We start from the raw sequence: 22,260 nt of genomic DNA, 5'->3' as shown, positions 1-22,260 counted from the left end.
TGCGGGGGAGAAAGGGGAGAAAGGGGAAGAAGACAGCTAGCTCCTTCAGCTCTGAATTGTCAATTCTCAACACCCGAGGTATTCCCCACCTCTCAACTCCGCCGCTGGTGGGGAGGGGTTCAGCCAGAAATGGGGAATTTCTTCTGTCAAAAATAGAGAGGCAGAGACAGCAGTAGAAGCCAGGGCTCTGGAGTGGAACTGAGGTGCTGGCTGGGAGAATGTGATAAGTTCCTTGGTTTCTGAACCTCAGTTTCCGGATTTATAAAAATCTAGAGGGGCGCGCCTGGGGGCTCAGTAGGTTCAGTGTCTGACTCCTGATTTTGGCTCAGGTCTTGATCTCAGGGTCGTGGGATCGAGCCCCGAGTTGGGCTCCACGCTCAGCAGGGAGTCTGCTGAAGATTTTTTTTTCTCTCTCTCCCTCTGCCCCTCTCCCCACTTTCTCTCTTTCTCTCTCGAGTGGGAACATAAATCTTAAAAAAAAAAATCTAGAGAAGCTTCCCTGTCAGGGTCACTAGGAGCACTGAATGAGACCATCTGGGGCCAGAGCGCCTAGCTCTGCCTCGGATCCTCAGGAGGCCTTGTAGGCCCCCTTCTGCCCTTCCCGCCAAAGCTTCTCTCTGTGGTTTCCGCATTGTGTCCCCTCTTTGTGTTTCTCTTGGGCCTCAGGTTAGTGGCAGCCAACACAGGTGGACATTACCAACTGCTGGCGGTGGTACAGCTTGGGGGAGAAGGGATGGGACAGGCGGCCTCAGGGGCCTCTGGGGAGCTGCCACCCTAGACAAGCCCCACTCGGGGTTGGGGATCTGGACATGCCATCCGAGCTCCCTTGGGGATCCAGGGACAATTCACATTCTTATATGCAAACTCAGCGCTGCGACTGGTTCGGAATAGCTTTGCCTGCTGGGGAAAACCATCGTCTTCTTCCAGCTGCCCTTCCTCCTCGTCTGCTGAACCCCACACTCGGCTTTCTGGCTATGCCCAAACGCTCTTGGTTCCTCACCTGCACAATTCCGTCCTTTGTCTCTGGAACTCCGCCTTGTCTGCTCCTTCCACATGCACCGCTCTTCCCTGTGGGCGCACTGGCTAACTCCTTCCCCTCCGCTAGCCCGAGACAGATGTCCTTTCCTCCAGGAAGCCTGCCCTGCCCTCAGCCTGGGTGCCCCTCGTGGGTGCTCCCACGCACAGCTGTGCACGGCTGTGCCACAGCAGGAATCGCCCCGGCTAGGAAAGAAAAGAGCCGTTTCCTCTCTCCGGGGCCTGACCGAGCTCCACGTGACTGCAGACTCTCATCTGTCTTCTTCATCCCGTTACCTCGGTGCTTAGCACAGAGCCCGGCACACAGTAGGTGTGCAGAATGGATCTGCTGAATCGAATTGAACCCTACTGCCTACTCCATGGCAGGAGGAGAAAGCAATCAATTAGGTGTCTGTCAGGCACTGGAAAAGGTCAAGGACAGAAGACAAGGCAAGCTAGGAGCTTTCAGGCAGATTCTGATTAGACAAAAAAAATTGCTCCCTCATTTCAACAAGGGAGATCTGGGCTGGGCTGGCAGGGTCTCAAAAGAAGGCAGGAAAATAGCCAGAGGGAGGAAGCAAGGTAGCCAGATGGTGGGGGGCAGGTGGTAGTATCGGTGGCCTCCGTAGCCTTTAGCCCCCTCCTATCACCAGCCCCTCCCCTCCTCGCTGCAGCCTCACCTGTAACCCATTACCACGCCCTCCTGAAAAGCCGGGGGGGGGGGGGGGGGGGGGGTTGGGCGGGGAGAAGACTTGATGGAATCTGCAATTGGCTGTTCCTTGATGGAACTGGCTAAAGCAAGGTTTCCAGAAGACTTTGTTTTGTTGCCAGGCACCTTATCTTACCACAGAATAAATGAATCGATGAGTGGGTGACCAGTCAAAGTTGTCCGAACTCATTAATAGAGGTATGGAAATTTCCAGGGCTCCTTTTGGGACGTTATCAATCATTCTAGAGGTTCCTACCTTTATTTCATTATTTGTAAAGATGACACCAGGCGGGGCGGGTGGGGGGAGAGTCCCCTTCTGTTGCCTTTTAAGCGACCTCTGGAGAAGCCCATCTGGGGAGACTGTAAATCGCACGTCCTCCTCCTGGTTCCAAGCTGCCCTTGGAACGTTTCAGCTTTGGCCAAGGTGATCTTTGCCTCCTGCGCCCCTCTCCCCGCTGCCCCCTCTCTTCTAAATCCACCACCAAGCAAGCGGCTGGGCTTTTAGGCCCTGATGTGCACAGACCTCTTGTGAAAGCACAAACACCAGGGCTTGGGTGGCATGTCCCGTCATGTGGATGACACGGCCATTAGTAACCATGGTAACCTCCCTTCCCAGGCTTTTGCGGCTCCCCAGGCCTCATTTACATCAGTCTCTTCCAGATTTGAAGGGGTTCCAGGGACCCAATCAGCACAATTATAAGCTGGGTTACTTAGTGAGATCCGTGCCTCCCTTTAGCCACGCCAAGGCAAATACCCAGACCTGTCAGGTTAAAAGAAACAACCCCAAATCTCCAGCCAGTAAACTTGGTTAACTACTCTTAAAAATCCAAAAAGGAAAGAAAATGAATAAAAAAACCACGTAAAGAAAAAGGAAACGACACAACCTTTTCCCGTTTGTTTCTTACAGCAGTGAACACAAAACAGGTGAACGATGTGTCCTTGCATCTAGACTTTAGAATGGACAGGCCCTGGAGGGTGGTGTCACCCATCAGCACAGCCCTGCAAACGGGGACACAGAATCCGCCAGCCCCTAGTGGGACAGGGAAACTGAGGGAGTCTATAAAAGTCTGCTTTTTGCTCCTATTCCTGCTTCTGTTCTCGCGAGGACCTGCACCCCCGCCCTACACACGCCTTAATGTATGTCCTCTTTGTAAGGGGCAAGGAGTTAATGATTTCTCTGGAGCCTTCCAGCACAACAGATAACATCCCAGGAATGACCAGGCGAGGCCGGCATGCGCATACGACTATTCCAGATCACTGGCGCTAGACATCTTGACGTGGAGACCCTCTGGCTCCGGGGAATGAGTGACTTATGATGACACCCTGACCCTGTCCTTGTTCTGACCCATTCCTGGGTGCCTGAGAGGCTACGTGCACTAGACCACGATCGTCAGTAAAACCCCAGACCCCAGGCACAGATGGGACTCAGGCTCCTTTCCTTTCTCAGTCTCCCAGACCCTCCATCTGTATCTGCTCTCTCTATACGTTCAGTAGACTCTGCTCTCGCTTCCTGCTGGCTCGCATCTGACTTCCATCCTACGTGAAGCCAGGGACCCCCTTGGAAGGTCCTGCGGGACCCCTCTGGGTCCTCTGACCCGGCCTGCTGGCATCACTACTACTTTTCTTCCTCCTAAAAACAAGACTCTTTACGAAGAACCCCTCCTGTGTGTCAACGTCTCTGGCCCCCCCAGCCCTACTGACCCCGGCAATAAAAAGAAGGAAAACCAGCATCCTCCCCTCGTTCCCTGATGGCGAGCAGGTGGAGCTTACCTGTTAGGCCTGGCCAGCCTCGGCAGGGATGCTGTCGGAGTCCGAGCCGGCCAGTTCTGCGGTGCCCTCGGCTGCGGTCTGACTCCAGCTATCGGACCTGTCTGAGATGGCGTCCTCCTCTCCGACCGTGACCTCGACCCAATCCACGACGCCCGACTCCTCATTCTCGTCGCTACCTGGGCCGTCCCGGCTGCTACCCTCCGACCTGTCCGAGGGGGCTTCTGAAGGCTTGGCCAGCGCACCATCTTTTGGTTGCTCGTTGCTCACTTTCACCCTGGGTACCAACTTCTCCAAGTCCTCTTCGCAGAGCTTTTTGGGGTCCTTGTAATGGGGCTGACCCGCCTCGCTCCCATTCTTTGGGTTCTCGGCGACACCGGCTCGCGCGGCCTTCCTCTGCGCCGCGTCGTAAGCGTGCTCGCCTGCTAGGTGCTGGGGCTGGGGCTGGGGCTGCTCCATCCACTTCAAGGTCCCCGTCTTTAGCAAGCATCTGTTCTCCTTGAACCAACGCACAATTTCAGTTCGGACCAGGCCGGTCTTGGCTGCCAACTGGTCGTACTCCTGGGGGGTAGGCCACTGGGTTCTTGCAAACGTGCTCCTCAGGAGATGGACCTGTTCTGGATTTTTCGTAATTGCTGGTGAAGGGCTGGGCAGAGAACTGGCCAGCTGGGCCCCGGAGAGCTGGTCGAGCCGAGACAGAGCACCGTTGGGGGCCACCACATCTTGGCCCTTTTTGCCAGCCCCCATGGAATCCAAGACGGCCTGCTCCATGCTGTCCCGAAGCTTCCGTCTCTCCGAGAACCAGGATTCAATCTCTCTCCTGCTCAGTTTCGTGTCCACCCTTAGCCTATCCAGTTCCGCTTGGGTCGGGAAGGAGCTTTTCAAAAAGCTGTCTTCCAGGATTTTAACCTGACCCTGCGTTTTTTCTTTGAATTTCTGTGGGGCAAAGTCTGGGTATGCGTGGTATGTGCGGCCGTGTCGGGAGGCCGCGATGGCCAGCTGGTCTTTGGCAAGGGATTCGCTGGTGATGTGGACGATGCCTCTCTGACACCGGTACCGGTGGTCGCTGAACCACTTCTTGATCTCGCTCCTGGCAAGGCCGGTCACGTCGATGAGCCGGTAGACCTCCGCGTCGTCAGGGAACTGGCTCTGGAGAAAACTTGCCTTGAGATGGGCGATCTGCTCCTTTGTCTTCTTGCGTTCGCTGGCCGGGGTCAGGGAAGGGTTGGCCACCTTGGGTGGGGGCTCTGGCACCTGAGCGATGTGTGGACGCTTGGGCTCGGAGGCAGCTTGGGGAGTCACTAAGGGTCTCTTTTGGCCGTGGTTGGTCACTCCGGCCACGGCGAGCGTGATGGGGGAGCAAGAGACAGTTGTCGACCCGCTCGTCACCTGAGTCAGCACCAGGCTGGTCTGGCCGAGAATCTGGCACGGCAGAGCTGTCTGGAGGATGGGCTGTGACATCTTTGTGGGGGCCAACTGGGCTGGCAGCACGGTGATCGTCGGGGGTACCGACTGGATGGTGCCATTAAACATCTTTTTCCGGGCCTCCTCCACCTCCTCTGGGGACCAGCTGATGCCGTGTTTCAAGCGCTGTGTGGCAAACCAGATTCTGATGTGCTCCTCGGGGTGTTTGGAAGCTGCGGTCAGCCAGGACAACTCAGCCTGGGTTGGGTAAGGGAACTTGTTGAAGGAGTTGATCATGGTGGCATTCGTGTCCAGGGCGGAGTTGTATTTGGTAGTATTCAGCGGGACGGGGACCTTGGGGACAAGGTTGATATTTGGTGGGAGCTGGACAGAAGGCATGACGTGCCCTAGCGTGTCCTGGAGGAGCTCCACGCCTCCGAGTCTCGACAGGATCTCAGCCGCGTCGGTCACCAGGCGGGCGGTCCCTTCCACGTGGTTCTCGGGGGTGGCCTCCTCGGGCTTCTTGGGCACCTTCTTGGCATCAGCTTTTGGTTTCCCTGGCTTCATGATGGGCGTCTTACTCATGGAGATTCCTGGATCACCGTCACCGCTCGCAGGGCCGCTGGTGGCGACGGACACGATGTGGTTGGTGGCTTCGATGGACTGCTCTAAGACAGTCTGGTTATTGCGCTTGATCAACTTCAGCTTGAAGTTGGTCTCCCCGGGATGGAACTTGGAGTTGTGGTCAGACAAGGAGTCGTACTTTTTGGTTGTGAAGTTACATTCGGCACACACGTAGAGGGGGTTGAGAATCACGTTGGGGTGCTGCATGTCGACGTGCTCCGTGAACTCGTTCAGGTTTTGCGTGGAGTAGGGGCAGTATTTGCATTCGTAACCACCTTGGAGTTTTTTGGATTGGTTTTCCCCTGTAGATTTCACCTCTATCACTTCATTTTCTTTGGAAGAGTTTTCGGGTTCCACTGTCCAACCGTCCTTGGCTGCCTCAGGCTGTGGCGTGCTGACTCCTTTCTCTTTGGCCCTGTCTCCTTCCTCGGGGACACCCTGTTCTACTACTTGTGGTGTCCGAACCATGCACGGGGTGGTGGATTTCCGCTTGCTCGCCATGCCGCCTGTCTGTTTGCTTAATTTGGGGGGAGGTGGGACGGGCAGGTAGGAAAGGGGCAGTGAAATTTTTGGAACAAGTAAGATAAAAGGCTTTGGGCTTCTATTCCCCCTCCAATGGCTTTGGCTTCCCTTGAATGCTGAAGTCTAATGTTTGAGTGTTGAGAACGATCTCAGCACAGAAAATTGTCACTGCTCCAATGGCTACGCACAAGAGACAGCATCGTATCTGTGGGACAAGAACAAAGACAGGGTCAGTGTTTTTCCACAAGGCGGAAGAAACTAGCATTTCTTTCTAAGCCACCCCAACTGGCACCCCAAACAAAGCAAACACCTAGGTAAGGACAGATGGTGAGAGCGGGGCACATGAAAATGAAAGATCATACTCTTCTCTTCCTTTCTTTGGAAATGCCAGTGGGAACTGGCCCAGAGCAAGCAAATGAGGGCGCAGGTCACTCGCTCATGTTTAGAGGCAAACAGATACAGAAAAGCAACAAAGGCACTGAGTGGTGGGCGGGCTGCTGGAGGGGATATTGAAGACGAGATGTCACTGGGCACTCAAGCTACTTTAATTGATGCTACATCAGAAGCAAGACGGGTACCCGGGGCCGGCAAGTGGTGTTTACACGGGCATTAGAAAATGGATTTCAACATTTGTTTCTTATCCTAAGAGTAAAACCACCAGTTGAGAAAATCCAGAAAATGCTTTGACGTATAAAGGAGGAAAAAAATCACCCCAAATAGTGTAGTTCCTTCCTTTCACTCATTGAAAGGTTTCTTGTTTCTATACATATTAAGCAAAATAATGATTTTTAAAAAATGGCTGCATGGTATTATCTTGCAGAGATAGTCCACACGTGATGTGTTCCGCCATTCAACTTCTGTTGGACATTTGAGTCACTCCCAATTTTTGGCTCTTCTCAACGAAATTATGGTCAACACCCTGAGTCCTTATTTCTGACGACTACCTTTGGGTGAACGCTTAGCTGTAGAAGCAGGGGGTCAGACAGTGTGTGCACGTGATGTCCTCTTGACTCACACGGACGACTCTAGCGCCAGCCAGCCCCTCCCCTGGCAGTGAACGAGAATGCCCGACTCACCACGCCACCTACACGAAATAGAACTGTGAAAAAGCCTTGCCGATTAGATAGGGTTAAACCGTCTTAATATGCCTTTGTGCTTTCCTTGATTGCTAATCAGGTTGAACTGTTTTCGGAGAATTACTTGCCACGTGTGTTCTTTCTTTTTGAAAGGCTTATTTATGCCATTTTTATCTTGTGATGCTCAGTAGTTTTCTTATTAATTTACAAGAGTTCTCTCCAGATTAAGAGTATCAGTACTTTATTATATTTGTTGGAAAATGTTTCTAGTCTATCATTTACCTTTTACTTTTGTATGTGGTGTTTTTCTTGTTTTACGTGTAAAAATTTTAAGCTTTAGGCAGCAAATTTGCCAACCTTTTTCTCTTGTGGGCCCCTTTCATTATGATTTTATATGCAGAAAGTGATTCCTAGCTACAAGAAACAAACTGCTGGTTACCAGAGAGGGGAGGGTTTGGGGGGCACATGAAATAGGTAAAAGGTAATGATCAAGAGGTACCAATCTTCGTTTATAAAAAAACAAGTTCTGGGGATGTAATGTACAGCATAGGGAATATAGTCAATGATACTGTAATAACTTTGTATGGTGACCGAAGGTAACTCGACTTATCATGGGGATCATTTCATAATGACAAGAAAACATGGAATCGCTACAACGTGCACCGACGAAACTAACAGGATATTATATGTCAATTATACTTCAACAGAAAAAATAAATAAAAATCACTTGCACGTTAAAAAAAAAAAAAAGAAAGTGATTGCCTTGATAGCTGAGACATGTTATTCTACATTTTCTTAGAGTGTTTTAGCTTTGTTACATGTAACTCATCTGGAATTGAGACGATCTTGGGTTAAGCTGTAAGATATAATTCTAACCATTTTTCTTGAAAGTTACCAATTATCTCATAGCATGTTTTGTGTTATCTTTTCTCTTCTCACTAATTTGTGAAATCATCTTTGTCATACATTAAATTTTTATATATTCTAGGGCGTTTCTGCGTCATCTATTCTGTGCCTCTTATCTAGCTATTGGGAGCCGTACTTACGCCTCACTTAATTTTTTTTTTAATAAATTAGAGTATGTTTTAGTATCTGGTTGAGTGAATTCCTCCTTATCACTCTTTTTTTGCAAAACATTTCTGGGTTATTTTGATCACTTATTCACATAAATCAATTCTCACAAATCAGAATCATCTGCAAAATAAAATCCTGTTAGAATTTTGATTGGAATTGCATTAAACAAATTAATTTGGGAGTACAGGAACAATTTGCTTAATAGGAGTAGGATATGTTAACAGAACGCAAACTGGGGAACTGCCCGTGCTGAGCGTCTAAACGCATGGGCTGATACAGAGAGGCCCTTTCATTGTGTGGTTAGAGGAGGGAGATGTGTTTTGAAACATGACTAGCTGACATCCAGGGAGAAAGGGAATGGAAGAGATGGCATATCACTTCCTGCCCCTTCCACTGGCTTAGGTTTGAGTCCCACTGAAGAGAGCAGTCAAGGGTGGAGGTGAAGCCTTATTTTTATAAGCAAGTCTGTGGGACTCTGCCCACACCCGTCTGCTTAGGGGCTCAGGTGACAGAGCCGAGCTGGACCCAAGGGGGGCATTTCCCCTCCTGAACCCAGGACCCAGCCATTCTGAGGAGGCGCCCTGCCCTGGAATGTCCATGCTGGGCAATGTCATCAGTAGTGGGTGAAGATCCCCCAGGGCACTCGTGAGGAGAGGACGCAGGGCACAGCAGAGCAGAGGGGACGTGTCTTTTTGCTGAGCACACCCAAACTGACCTCTCAGCCTCCCCACTCCTGCTGATTAGACTCTTCCTTCCCCCTCGGCCGCACGCTGCCTCCTCCAGTTTCTCATCTCTGCCACTGGCTTGACCATGGCTCATTCTGGCCCAAACCCTCTTTGTCTCACTCCAATGGATCCATCAGCAACCCTGTTGATGCTATCTCCAAAATAAATCTAGTATCAGACCGCTTCGTGCCACTTCCCCTTCTCCCTGCTTGTCTCAGCTACCATCGTCTCCTGCCTGGAAGCCTGCGGAGCCTCCCGCCGCTCTCCTGCTCCCTTCCTCTCCAGAGCAGAGGGATGTTTTAAGATAAGAATCAGTTCACGTCACCTTTCTGCATGAAGCCCTTTCTCCGTGCCCTTGTAACAGCCTGCAAAGCCTGGCATGTTCTGGCCCATGCTTCCTGTTCCCCCTCGGGCGTCACACTCCGGCTGCTGGAGCATGTGGGTCCCCTCCGTCTCGGGGCCTCTGCTCCACGTCCCGCCCCCCAGCTCCTCGGTGCTCACTTCTCCATTCAAGACTCATGCTGCCACAGAGAGGCCTTTCCTGACCGCCACCCCACCAAAATTAATGCCCCCCCATCACTCTATCTCCTTACCCTCCTTTGCTTTCTTCATAGCACTTTTCAATATTTAAGATTTACTCATACATTTTGTGGTTAAAGGAGGGAGGAGAGAGTATTTACCTACTTATTTCTTCCTCTACAACTGTGCTTTCAATACGCCGGCCACTAGCCACATGCTGTTCTTTGAATTTAAATTAATAAAAATAAAATTAAAAAACCAGTTCCTCAGTCACACTGGCCACATTCCAAGTGCTCAAGAGCCACATGTGGCTGGTGGCTCTTGTACTGAGCAGTGGGGGCTCTTTCGATCCTCGAGGGACCTTCTACTAGACGGTGCTATTTTGGAATATCAACTCCACAGATGCAGGAACTTTCCCTGTGGTTTCCCCAGAGCCTAGAACCATACCTGGCCCATAGTATGCTTTCTAGAAATGTTGGCTGAAAAATGAAATTAACTGCAGGATGGCTACCTTGTAGGAACTGTAGCTGACGTGGGGTGAAGAGGCACAGCAAAATCTCAGTCCTGTGTGTGCACACGTGTGTGTGCCCTCGTGTGTGCACCTGCGCCTGCGTGTACCGGGGCTCATGTGAGTGGAGGGACTCTGGAAGGGGAAGGGGGTCCTAAAGTTCCATGGAGGGTGCTCTTGACACAGCAAAAGGTGGCTAAATTTGCACACACTAGCCAAGAGACTTGGGCATTTGAAATACAATTTTTTTTTTTTAAGATTTTATTTATTTAGTTGACAGAGATAGAGACAGCCAGCGAGAGAGGGAACACAAGCAGGGCGAGTGGGAGAGGAAGAAGCAGGCTCATAGCAGAGGAGCCTGATGTGGTGCTCGATCCCATAACGCCAGGATCACGCCCTGCACCGAAGGCAGACGCTTAACCGCTGCGCCACCCAGGCGCCCCCTGAAATACAATTTTTTAAAAAGTTTTGTTTATTTATTTATTTGAGAGAGAGAGAGAGAGAGCACAAGAGGGAGAAGCAGACTCCCTGCTGAGCAGAGAGCCCAACGTGGGACTCAATCTCAGGACCCCAAGATCATGACCCGAGCCGAGGGCAGACGCTCAACTGACGGAGCCACGCAGGTGCCCTGAAATACAATTTTCAAGACAGGGAGCAAAAGGAGACTTTTCTCCTGCAGAACAAAGAAATCGGGCAGGAATGGGCACAGGGGAGAGGAGATTTTTTTCTAAGAAACTCCCCATATGTAGGATGATTTAAATCTCTTGGTAAATGAGGCCCAGAGGCAAATGAAAATTGTGGTAAAACATCCTAAAACTTCTCAATGTTCCAAAACCTGCATTTCAGAATAAACAGTATCTTCTAAAACTCACTGGGCAACCAGGAGTCCAGACCACAGCAGATCAAAAGGAAGGAAAGATGAAGGAAGAAAAGCGAGAAGTGGAGGCAGGGCTCGGAACACATCGGGCCTTTGAAGAATTCATCTCTCGGGGTCCCTGTGACGGAGCTGCAAGAACCAGTCCCCTTGGAAGAATAATCCTGGCACGGCGAGGGGGCGAGTGTCTACAGAACAGCAGCATGTGGCGTCTGTGTGTTTGAAAGCCTGAGAGCCACCAGCGAGGTCAGGACCAGAGCCACAAAGCCTGGTCCTCGCGGGCACGAAGGCTACAGTATTGCCAGCCATCTTCAGACTCAGATGTATACCGGGCAGAACTGGCAAAAATAAACAAATGAACGAATGACGGAATGAATGAATGAATGAATGAATGAATGAAATGCATGTGGAAACTCCCACGCAGCCCCTTCCATGCGGGGGTGGGGGTGGGGGGGTGAGTATCTTAAGAGACTCGCCCCGCGTTGCTGGTCTCTTCCTGGCCAGCGTCGCACGGGTCTGACATTCTGTGCCAACCTGCAAACACCCCACTCATGGGCAGCACCCCGTTGTCTGCTGGCTGCTCCAGTCACGGTGCCGAGGGCCGGACAGGGGGCGCCTCAGAAGGAATCCCTGCCTTCGGCGGTGGGGCCTGAGTAGGTGAGGACGAAGCCCATTTGTGACGAAGATTCCGGGGCCCCGAAGGAGAGGAGAGGTCAGGGATCTCCTTCATCTGTGACCACTCTGTACAGCATGTCCTTCTTTCCAGCCGTCCCAGCCCTCACAGCACGACGGAGACAGAGCGCGACAAGTTCACAGTTCATGGAAAGGGAGCCAAAGCACCAAACACAGACCCTTGCCCCCTCTGCATGTTTTGGACATGGATTGGTTTTCCTTGTATCCGCTGCGGCATTTATCACACACCACCAAGAACCCAACGCAGAATGAACAACGACAAAACCTTGGAACAAACAGTATATCATGAAGACGGCAGCCTCTACAGGCCATTACAAACATGGCCTCTCCCCTCACCACCTGGTGCTTCTTCCCTCATCACCCTCCGTGTTGTGGACAGAATGCAATTTGATCAGACCCCTGTGCTCGGAGTTTGGGCGTGGGCTGAGCCCTGTGCAGGTGGGAGCACGAAGAGGAAGAAAGCCACACTCTCGTCCTCCAGAAGCTCACAGCCAGAGTATCAGTCAGCCAGGCCTCCCTCCTCAGCTTGCAGATGGCCCCCCTCCCGCTGTGTCCTCACACGTCCTTCCTTCTGTGTGTGTCTACTTCCTGACCTCCCCAGAAGGACACCAGTCATACGGGACCAGGGCTCACCCCTACGGCTTCCTCACCTCTTTGTTTTATTTATTTATTTTTTAAAGATTTTATTTATTTGAGAGAGAGAGGAGCAGACTCCCTGCTGAGCAAGGAGCCTGAGGCAGGGCTCGATCCCAGGATCCTGAGATCATGACTGGAGCCCCCCAGGAGCCCCTCTCCTCACCTCTTTAAAAACCCTATCTGCAAATCCAGTCACACTCTCAGGGGTAGGACTGTAACACGTGAATTTGGTGGGGGGAGCAGGGTGGGGGGAAGCGGAGGGGGAGACACAATTCGGTCCATAACGGCCAGGCAGGGCAGTGCCGACCGAACACCTTCCACGGTACAAAGTGCTCTATTCAGGTAGTCGACAGACACTGAGCGGTAGGAGTGCAGACACACCCGGGACACCTGAGCGAACGGGCAGGAACAGGCCGAAGCCCGACAGCTGAGAAGCACTATGGAGAAGTCAAGCAGTGATGAGGATGGGGTGCAGACTGGGGTGACCTGTCACTCTAAGCAGGGAGCTCAGGGACTCCCTCCACGAGAGGGTCGTCAGGGGAGCATCTGGACGCTACACAGACAAGGAGGAGAAACAGTTTATGAAACACAGAGCAGGACAGGGTGGGAGGAAGGCAAAAGGCCTCCCTGAGGAGGTCATCTTCTTCTAGAAATAAAACGGCCATGACTCTGATTCACTGAAGCTCTCCTCGCTGTGTGGTGAGTCCTCACAACAACTCTGCCAGGCAGCTGTTATGAGCCTCAGTTACCCAGGCCAGGGAGGCCAAGTGCCTTGCCCAAGGTCACATGGTGAGGTCATGGCAGAGCTGGGATTTGAACGGCCAGTCCAAGCTGAACCCGTGCTCTTGGCACACGATGCAGCCTCCGCCGGTTAAGCAGGGCTCCAAGGGTGGAGCAGGGTCCTGGCGTAGAGAGAAAGGGGAGGGGGACCCCAGTCAGAGGCACGTACTCCCAGGCAGAGGAGACAGCAGGAGCAAGGACATATCTGAGGAATGACGGGACTGAGGTCAGAGGGCAGGGCGTGAGGGTAGAAGCTGGGAAGAGGCCGCCAAATCAGCTTGGGCCTTGCCCGTGGAGGGCCTTGAATGCCACGGTAAGGAGCTGCCATTTCATTCTGCTGTTCACAGAGTCGTGGAATTGGCAGGGTCTTGGAGATACGTTTGTGGGGTGGGAGGCGGGGGTGGCAGGAAGAGAAGGCACATCAGTGAAGGTGGGAACCCCCAAACCGAGCAGATGAGCAATAAGCTAAACTAACCCCAAATTAAACAGTGAGGGCGCAGGCTGCCAGAGACACTCCTCTCTCCATCCTGATGTTTGTTCGCTAAGCACGTGTCGAGGGCTCTTCAATTTTCATCTAGAAATTTCTCCCATTTGGTCTGGACCTCCTTCCCCATGGCTGGAAGATTCAGGTCTGAATGTGGTAAAACCAATTCTCCCTCAGTCATTTCCCAGTAACAATGACAGCTAACATTCACCGAAGTCTTAGTACATGTCAAGTGTCTCATGTTTCACTCTTCGAAAACCCTCTGTAGACGCGAAGTTCAGAGAGGTTAAGGAGGTTGGCCAAGGTCACGCAGCCTGGAGCAGCGTGGGGACACAAGCTTTATGGGGGTCTTGTTAAAATACAGATTCTGCTTCAGTAAGGCCAGGGTGGGACTGGGATTCCGCCAGCCCCCAGGGGAGGAGGGCGCTGCAGACTCGAGCCACAGGAGCCACACGAGGAGCAGCAAGGCTCTGGAAGCCTCCCCAAGGACACACCTCCCCGCTGTTGTCCCTCTTCACCCCCTCCTTTCAGGAGAAAGGGCGGTCGCATTTCCTGACCTCTCCCTACAAGTGGCCCGCGGTCCTTAGGGGCAGTAAAAATGGGTCAGACCGTCAGACCAGCCCCTGGAAACTGTCGCGAGGCTGTCAGCTGCGAGAAACGTCCAGGCTCCTGAGTTCCCTAGGAACGCATGAGGGGGGGAGGTGAAGCATCAGACGGCAGAGACCCCTGTGGCTGGGGGTCTCCAGCCCGAGGGGGAGCAGAGGTCAGAGCCAGCCGAGCAGCCCTGGCCCCTCAGGCCTCCCAGGCCGGTGTCGCACCTACCCGGGGAGCACATGGGCCGCTCGCAAGGACTCGGACCTCGGGGCTTCGCCGGGGATGCCACTTCTCATTTCAGGGCTTTTCACCGGGGCTGTCAGAGGAAATAACAGGGCTGTCGCTGGGCTTTCAAAGGAAGCATCTTGTCAAGACATCAAAGCCAAAAGAGATGCTTTTAGCTTTGCTGGGTCTTCTGACAGAGCTGCTAACAGATTCCGCCTCCGTTCATAAGGGTAGACCTTGTGTGTGTGCGTGTGCGTGTGCGTGTGTGTGTGATTGTTCCTTTATGGTCTAAAGTCACAACATCCCCCCACCCCTCCACTGTCCCAGAAGAAGGAATTCGGAAGGGTACGTGCTTTGTGGTGGAGCTGGTTGGCAGGTGGGGCAGAGAAGGGAATTGGACGCAGGGGTCTTGGGCTTTGCTCTGCACGCCCGGCCGCCCAGCGCCCTGCTCAGCCTTGTCCCATTCCCTCCTCTGTTACACGGGAACTGCTTTTGAAGTGTCATTGGTGGCCCTGAGTTAGTTCCTGAGTTTTACTGATTTCTCTCCAGGCTACTTAAATCTAAACTTGAATTTTGCGGGGGGGGAGGGGCTACAGTGTGGCTCCCAACCCATCAGTTACCACCTGGGTGCTTTGCAAAAATCCCCCCCGCCGCCCCTTGCAGACTTATTAAACCCAAACCACCAGCCACGGAATCTTTACTTCTCACAAGCAGCCACGGCGGCTAATGTGCCGCCACATTTGGTGGTCTGGGCAGGCCCACGTCACCTGGCCTCTCCTAATTCAGAAAGTGGATGGGTGGAGGCCAGCTCTACGCCGTGAAGACGAGAGATGTTTCTCACTGCACTCCATGTCAGTCTGGAGTAGAATGGCGTGCCCCTAAGGGCAATGACAATTCAGAGAACAATGCAGAAATGAGGGAAGAACTGCACAAAAGGGCGATGCTGGAAAAGAAGGAACAGAACGCAGGGTGCTCAGTAACATAGACACAACAGGTCCATAGCAGCAGAGCTGGTGGCTGGGGGAGGGGATGCTTTTTTTTTTTTTTTTTAAGATTTATTTTATTTTAGAAAGAGAGAGAGAGGGAGGGAGAGGGATAGTGGGGGAGGGGCAGAGGGAGAGAATCTCAAGCAGACTCCCCCCACTGAAAGCAGAGCCTGACACGGGGCTCGATCTCACGACCCTGAGATCCTGACCTGAGCCGAAATCAAGAGTCGGACGCTCAACTGACCGAACCACCTCGACACCCCGGAGGTGAACTTTAAGACACTATTTCTTGTGTTGTTATGGGTCGGTTGCTCAGCCGAACAATTTTTTCTCCCCCTGAAGAAGAAGCTTGCTGATCTGGTTAAGCACGGGTAGCATGGTGTAACGAGATGCCCTTTCCATGCATAATCTGTTACCCCATGACACCAGCATGTGGCCGTGATCCCCATCTCACAGATGGGGAAACAGGCCCGGAGAGGTCACCGGCTTGCTGGAGAGGGTGGGGCCCCACAGTTCTGGCTCTACACCCACCGCCTGGTCCCCGGAACACACAGCTGTTCTCTGTGAACAATTCCATTTCCTGACACTGAGTCTATAAATTAGATTTCTCACAAATTCTGAGTGGCTTTCTCCCTCTGGGAGTGTTCAAAGGAGTAAGATTTTAATTGAATTGTAATGTCTTTTTCCACTTGTTACTTTGAGATGCTCTCTTATTAGGTAGAAAAAAGCTTGCATGGTGTCCTCTAGCCAAACCAGTTTCAGGGGGCGCAATGAACTTTGTGGCCGCTCCACGCAGCCCCCATTAGCGTCACCATGCATTTAGGCAACACAGGGCTCTGCACGGGGTCTGGTGGCCTGCCAGCGGTGGGGTAGAAGTGGTGACCCAAGCCAGGGGGGCAAAGAAAGCCAGCAGTGCCTGAGAAGGCAGACCCGTTCTGGGCCTCTGTGAGCCCGGAGCCCAGAATGTACTCATAGACTCAGAGACAACAGATTCCACAGCTCATTCGCTAGGGGAGGACCTGGCCCCCCACGGTCTTTCTCCCCCTCAGTACTTGCCACTAGTGCCCGCCTGGATCGTGGAAAGGGATGCAGGCTGGAGCCAGCTCTCCCTGGGTTTAAATCCCCGTTCTGCCACTTACTAATGGAGGTGTCCCTCCTTCTCTGGCCACAGCCAGGACGCCCACCTCCCAGGCCCCAAACCCACATGCAGCCTGGAGTACTCCAAATGTTGAGCACTCATTCGCCAGGCCAGCCTCAGTTTCCACATCTATGAAATGGGGGGATTCTCCACCTGCAGAATTGGGCTGAACGAGAACCTTTAACAGGGGCCTGGGTTCTCCACATAGGTGACTTTAGTTAGTGAGCTGGTATTAGTGGCAAAGTGAGGTTAAGCGGTACGGTTACGGTTTGTTCTGCCTGCCCCCCCCATTTACCCTCCGACACCTGACCTTATTCCCCACATCCCCTTCTGAGCTGCCAGCCCCCGGGGACGGTGCTCTGCGCTCACACGAGCTCAGCTCATCCACGTCGTGCCGCTCGGAGATCTTCTTACTCATGTTTTGTTCATGCCCGTAGAAATTTCTATGGCAACTGTGCCAATATTTTTAATTTTCCTCACTTTGCCTGTCTATTTTAGAAGGTTTTGCCTTCTATCTTGTGAGACGATCAAGTCACAAGACAGAGGTCACCTTCTTCCCCATCTCCACACTTATCTCTTTTCTCTCCACCTCAGAGGGGTAGCAGGTCTCCCCACGACAAGGCTACCCCTCCACCTGGCCTGCTGCTCCTCAGGGACTTCAGCCCAGCACTCGTCGGCCCTCTCAGCTCCTCTCCTTTCCCCGAGTCCCCTTCCCTCTGGGTTAGGAACACCTCACGTTCCCATTTCCCTGAAACAGTAAACAAAGCAAAACAAAAGTGAAAAGCAACATCCTACTCCCAAAGCTGCTCAGTTCTGCCCTGGTCGACACATCTTAAAAAACAAAGATTTTATTTATTTGCTTGAGAGAGAGAGAGAAGTGTGTGTGCGCCCAAGTGCGAGAAGGGAGAGGGAGAGAATCTCAGGCAGAGTCCACGCTGAGCGTGAGCCCAGCGCAGGGTGGGGAGACCTACGCGGGGTGTGGAGCCCCATGTGGGGCACAGAGCCCAACGCGGGGCTCCATCTCATGACCGTAAGATCATGACCTGAGCTGAAATCGAGAGTCAGATGCTTAACCTACTGAGCCACCCAGGCGCCCCCCCCCCCACATTACTGTACCAACTCTTGCTTTCTATGGCCGAGGTTAGGAGCTCAGGCCCCGAGTGAAGGAGACCTGCTTTCTACGTCTGCTCCTGCCACTTGTCCCCGGGTGAGCCTGGATAAGTTACGTCAATTTACTGAAGCCTCAGCCTTTCTGTTTGTAGTGTGGGCGTGAAAATGGTACCATGTCAAAGGGTTGCCAAGAGTATCCAGTGAGCTATCTGGGCACATTTGTCTCTGGGTCCCCAACATGATGAGCTCGGAGCTTGCACCACAGGGTCCCTGTTGTTGAGACTATGTCACCATCAAACGTCTCAAAGGAAGTCTGAGATGACTGCGGCTCACCTTTTCTAGTATGGCCCTGCTCACCCCACCCCTTGGCATGTTCTGTCCTCCCTGCTCTGCTGCTGCTTTTCTCTCCAACTGCCAAATCTCTCCCCTGTCCCCGACTCTCTGGGGCAAACTGCCGTCCCCCAATTCCTCCATCCCAAAGCTCTACACTCATCCTTGCAGACAGCTAGCTCCAAACAGCCTTTCCAGCCTCGGCTCCTCACTGCAGAGCCCCGGCCCTTCTGCTCCGACAGCTGGCTGGCAGTGAAGCTGGACTATGTGGATAAAGGCTGGAGGGGGCATTCTCCACTGAAACCAGATTTTTTTTTTAAAACAAGGCCAAGATGGTTCATGAAAACCAAGGAAAATAATACATAAATTAAAAAACCAGATGAGGGGGGCGCCTGGGTGGTTCAGTCAGTTCAAGTGTCCGACTTGTGATTTCAGTTTGGGTCATGATCTCAGGGTCATGAGACTGAGCCCCGGATAGGGCTCTGTGCTTAGTGGGGAGCCTGCTTCTCTCCCTCTGCCCCTCTCTCTCCAAAATAAATAAATAAATCTTAAAAAAAAAATCCAGATGATCCATTCCTGGTCAGTTGGAGAACAGACTCCACTTGGTTACCCGACCTGGGAGGTATCTAAAGGGGAAATTCGGCAGAGGCTGGGATGGATGGCCTTCGAGGGTCTTCCAAGTGTGTATTCTGTGCATCTACAACCATCGCTGGGAGTTTCACGGGCACCCCAAATATAATCCTTCTAGAACCACATGGCTCCCTTGCCTCCCACACCTGATCTTTCTGTAATGTTCCTTACGCCGAATAAAGTCCCGTAATCTTCTCAGTCATTGACTGGAAACCCACATTCCCCTTCCCCCCGCCCTCCCTCCTCACCCCCCAGTTTATAAAGCACCCCATCGTCCTGGCTCTGCTTTCACCATGTCTCCCAAACCCGCCACTCCCCTGTGCGAGGTCAAGTTCTCCTCACGCCCTCCCTCAGCCGCCGCAGTCACTCCCCGCGTCTTGGCCCGGCCTCTGGGCCTCACCTGCTTGTGGCCGGCCCCGCCTGTCCAACAGGCTTTCCTGCCTCCTCTGGCAACGGCAGGTCAGCTCTTAGCAGAGAAAGGCCCCTGCCCACTCCTGGTCCACGTGGTCCCGGCGGTGGGCACACGACTGGGGTCCGCGCACTCAGACCGTCTCATTCCCCAGCAACGGTGAGCGATTCAAGAAAGGGCTCGTGACCCAAGCCGAGCAGTCAGAACCAGTGAGCTTCACCCTGCCGGTTCTTTCAGAAGCAGCTGGGGAAATGCGCTCCTTTCCGGTGGAGTTACCGAACCGACTGGATGGGGTTGCCTGATTGCTAGTGGCCTTCTTGCCGCAGGAGGGGGAGCACGCCTGAGAGCGGGCCCAACGCTGAGCCGAGAGAGGCAGACAGAGTCCCGGACACAGCCCGCTGAACGTCGCTCTGCCTGAATCCAACATACTTATGTCAGTTTGATGGGGTTTTCTGTCACCTGTAATTGAAAACATCTCGACAGACACAGTTTCAGGCCAACCTCTTCACTGCCACCACGCCTTTCTCAAACAGCCACTCTCAGCCTTTTCCTGCCATGAGAGACATGCTAGGTGACACGGCCATCGGCGACATTCTCTCATTCTGGTTGTGATGGCTATTACCCCACACCACCCCCTCTCACTTAAGAAAGTCTCAGAATGTGAACGGGAGGGACACGCGCAGAGGGTTAGCCTTGCATCCTTGCTAATCAAGAAAACCACGTCATCCACAAAACGTTAATGCTTTATTTCTAGAAACACATTTCTTGCCGCTGCATACCTCACAACAGCTGCCATGATTGAACACTCTGTTTCTACACGCGAATCTGACCACAGTGTCTTTGTCTTGCAAACCCTGTGAGGAGCAGTGGGAGCTGGTGGCGAGAGGTGCTTTTCACCACTCAGCTCCATCTGGATGCCCCCTTCCCATCCTCAAACATTCCTGGTATTTTCAAAGGGAAACATAGCAGAGGACCTGTGTTTTAGAAATAGAAACACGGGCCTTGGAAAAGAGAACACAACTCCTACATTCGTTCCTTCATTCATTCATCCATCCATGTATGTCTGCTACATCCCAGACACTTTTAGATCCTCAGGACATGAGACAAAAGATTCCTGCTCTCAAGGTGTCTCTGATCAAGATCAGAGGGGGAGACGGAAGATAAATGGAAAACAACTTATAGACCGCTGAGTGCTCTGCAGAGACTTTTGAAAAATGATGTGATGGTGACTGAACAGCCCCGTCAGTGAGATAATCAGGGGACGCCTCTTCGAGGGCCCGAGTCCTGGGCCTGTCTCTACTGAGAACCAGCCGCCTTGGCACAACAGTGCGTATCAGCGACAAAGAGGAACAGACTCGCTGACCGAGGAAAGGAATTTTCAAATGATTCCGTTATTATTTAAAAATTTTGTTCTCCCCAATGGTACGTTTTTGAAAGGTTTTCAAAAGGTTCATTGAAAAGTACAACTTTTCACTCACCCACGTGAAAACAAAACTCTTCAATGGTTTTATAATGGAAGAAAGTTCTTCTTTTCCTTACTTAGGACAATTGAGGAATAGCTGGACATGAGATAAGTTGAGAGCTCCGAACAGCTCTGAAAAAGTTTTGGAGGAAGGGGGTGTCATCTGGGAGTCTAGATAAAATATTAGAAAAAAATTTTAATCTCTAAGAATCGTTTTTATAAAGTGGATTAAAAACTGAAACTATAGCATACAGTTTTGGGTTTTTTGAAGTAGTTAAAATGAAACATTGCCTTCATGGTTTCCAAATATTTGCACCCAAATACCATACTCTGCTTTTTTTTTTTTTTTTTTTTTTGAGTGAGAGCAAGCGGGGGCAGGCAGAGGGAGAGAGAATCTTAAACAGGCTCCATGCTCAGCATGGAGCCCAAGGTGGGGCTCAATCTCACAACCCTGTGATTATGACCTGGGCTGAAATCAAGAGTTGAACGCTTAACCTACTGAGCCACCTAGACCCCTCCCCCCACACTCTGCTTTTAATGAAAGAAGCCAAAAGCTAAAGACCAAAATCAAGAAGGTCCACAGGGCATCAAAGTTGGAAGGTTCTCAGAGGTGACCTAAGCTTGTCCATTAGGTGACAGAAACCATGAGATGTGGGGAGGCACAGAAAGCAAGCATGGAGAGAGGACACAGAATCTTGTCCTTTACCATCATTGTAAGACTTAAAGCGGCCTATCTCCTGGGGCAGGTGGGTGAAATGTCTCTCAAAGGCAGTTGTGTCGGGGGGATGGGTTCTGCTGGGTGGCTATCCGTCCTCAGGGTCACGGTGGGGTCAAGGAGTTTTGAGCTGAGAAGCCAGTAAAGCAGAGTGAGTCAGTCCACTGGCTTTGGAATTAGAACAGACTAGGGTTTGAAGTGAGGCCCCACCCAACTCTTAACAGTTGTATGACATTGGCAAGATATTTCGCAAGATTTGATTTCTTTATCTATAAATCTGGAGCTAATGCCTACCTCGTAGGATTGTTAGGATGCCATAAATAGTATAATGCTTATAAAGACCCCATTGTGATGCCAGGTCCCAGTAAACGCTCAGTAAATGGTAGCAATGTCGATGATGACGTGATGTATAACAGACCTGAAATTATTATGGTAGCAAGAGTATGTCAAAGGCAAGGTGAATCTGATCCCCCAAAGGGGCTCATGGGAGATCCGATGCAAGCCAGGACAACTGGGAAATTGTGTTTGTGTTGGCCTGGGTTTCATATCACAAATCTATCACACTGTACCATCTTATTCCCTTTCTCTATCTGAGCAATACTCTTGTAAAAATGAAAAAAAAAGCAACAAGATAAAGACACATGTTGAAACAAAGTGGCTTCCTTATTACCGCAGTTAATTCCTGGTGCTATCATCCTCGCCAAGGCAAAGCGGCCTTTTTCTGGGAAGAAAAAATCCTGACAGAAGCCACTACATACCGCCACACCCCCCACACCCCCACCAACATGGCAAACCAGGGCCGGGAGCCGAGGGATGGGCTTCTGAAAGCAGGAAAAAAAAAATCTTGCTGAGACAGAAAGAAACAGGAATCAATTTTGGTTTTACGTGTCACATACATAAATAAATAAGGTGCTATCAAATGTTTAAGATGGGCCTGTTCTGATTTACAATCCATCAAATGCTGCTATCAAAACATTTAGAGAGGCCGTGAGACCACAGGGATTCATCATATCGACAATTCCCTGTGTAACCTTTTCATTCCCCTCCTTGCGGCGGAGGTGCACACACACTCCATCTTCCCGGAGCCGGGAGACGAGTGAGATTTCTCTGTCCCCCAGGCACGTATCAGGGCGAGACGGGGCTTTTCAGCAGTCACTCGGATTCTTGTCAGATCCCTCTCCCCATCCTTCCCCCCACTCCTGTCTCCAGCCCCTCAGCTCATCCTTTGCAACCCCGAACCCACGGCTTTCTC

The 22,260-nt window shown here is 51.9% G+C and overlaps 1 protein-coding gene across 1 annotated transcript in view; it reads right to left on the bottom strand.

Moving 5' to 3' along the window:
- The window catches only part of ZHX2 (zinc fingers and homeoboxes 2), a 152,339-nt gene that overhangs the window by 7,552 nt on the left and 122,527 nt on the right, over positions 1–22,260 (bottom strand). Inside the window, exon 3 of the mRNA XM_026495497.4 lies at positions 3,494–6,245. Within this exon, the coding sequence (XP_026351282.1) occupies positions 3,497–6,019 (2,523 nt within the window). The 5' untranslated portion in view covers positions 6,020–6,245 and the 3' untranslated portion in view covers positions 3,494–3,496. The remainder of the gene's footprint in view (positions 1–3,493; positions 6,246–22,260) is intronic.

The sequence above is a fragment of the Ursus arctos genome, unplaced genomic scaffold (assembly GCF_023065955.2).
Source record: "Ursus arctos isolate Adak ecotype North America unplaced genomic scaffold, UrsArc2.0 scaffold_6, whole genome shotgun sequence".
In the NCBI taxonomy this organism is placed as follows: domain Eukaryota; kingdom Metazoa; phylum Chordata; class Mammalia; order Carnivora; family Ursidae; genus Ursus; species Ursus arctos.
The sequence above is the reverse complement of the archived record's forward strand: the minus strand, read 5'-3'. Positions and strand labels throughout refer to the sequence as shown.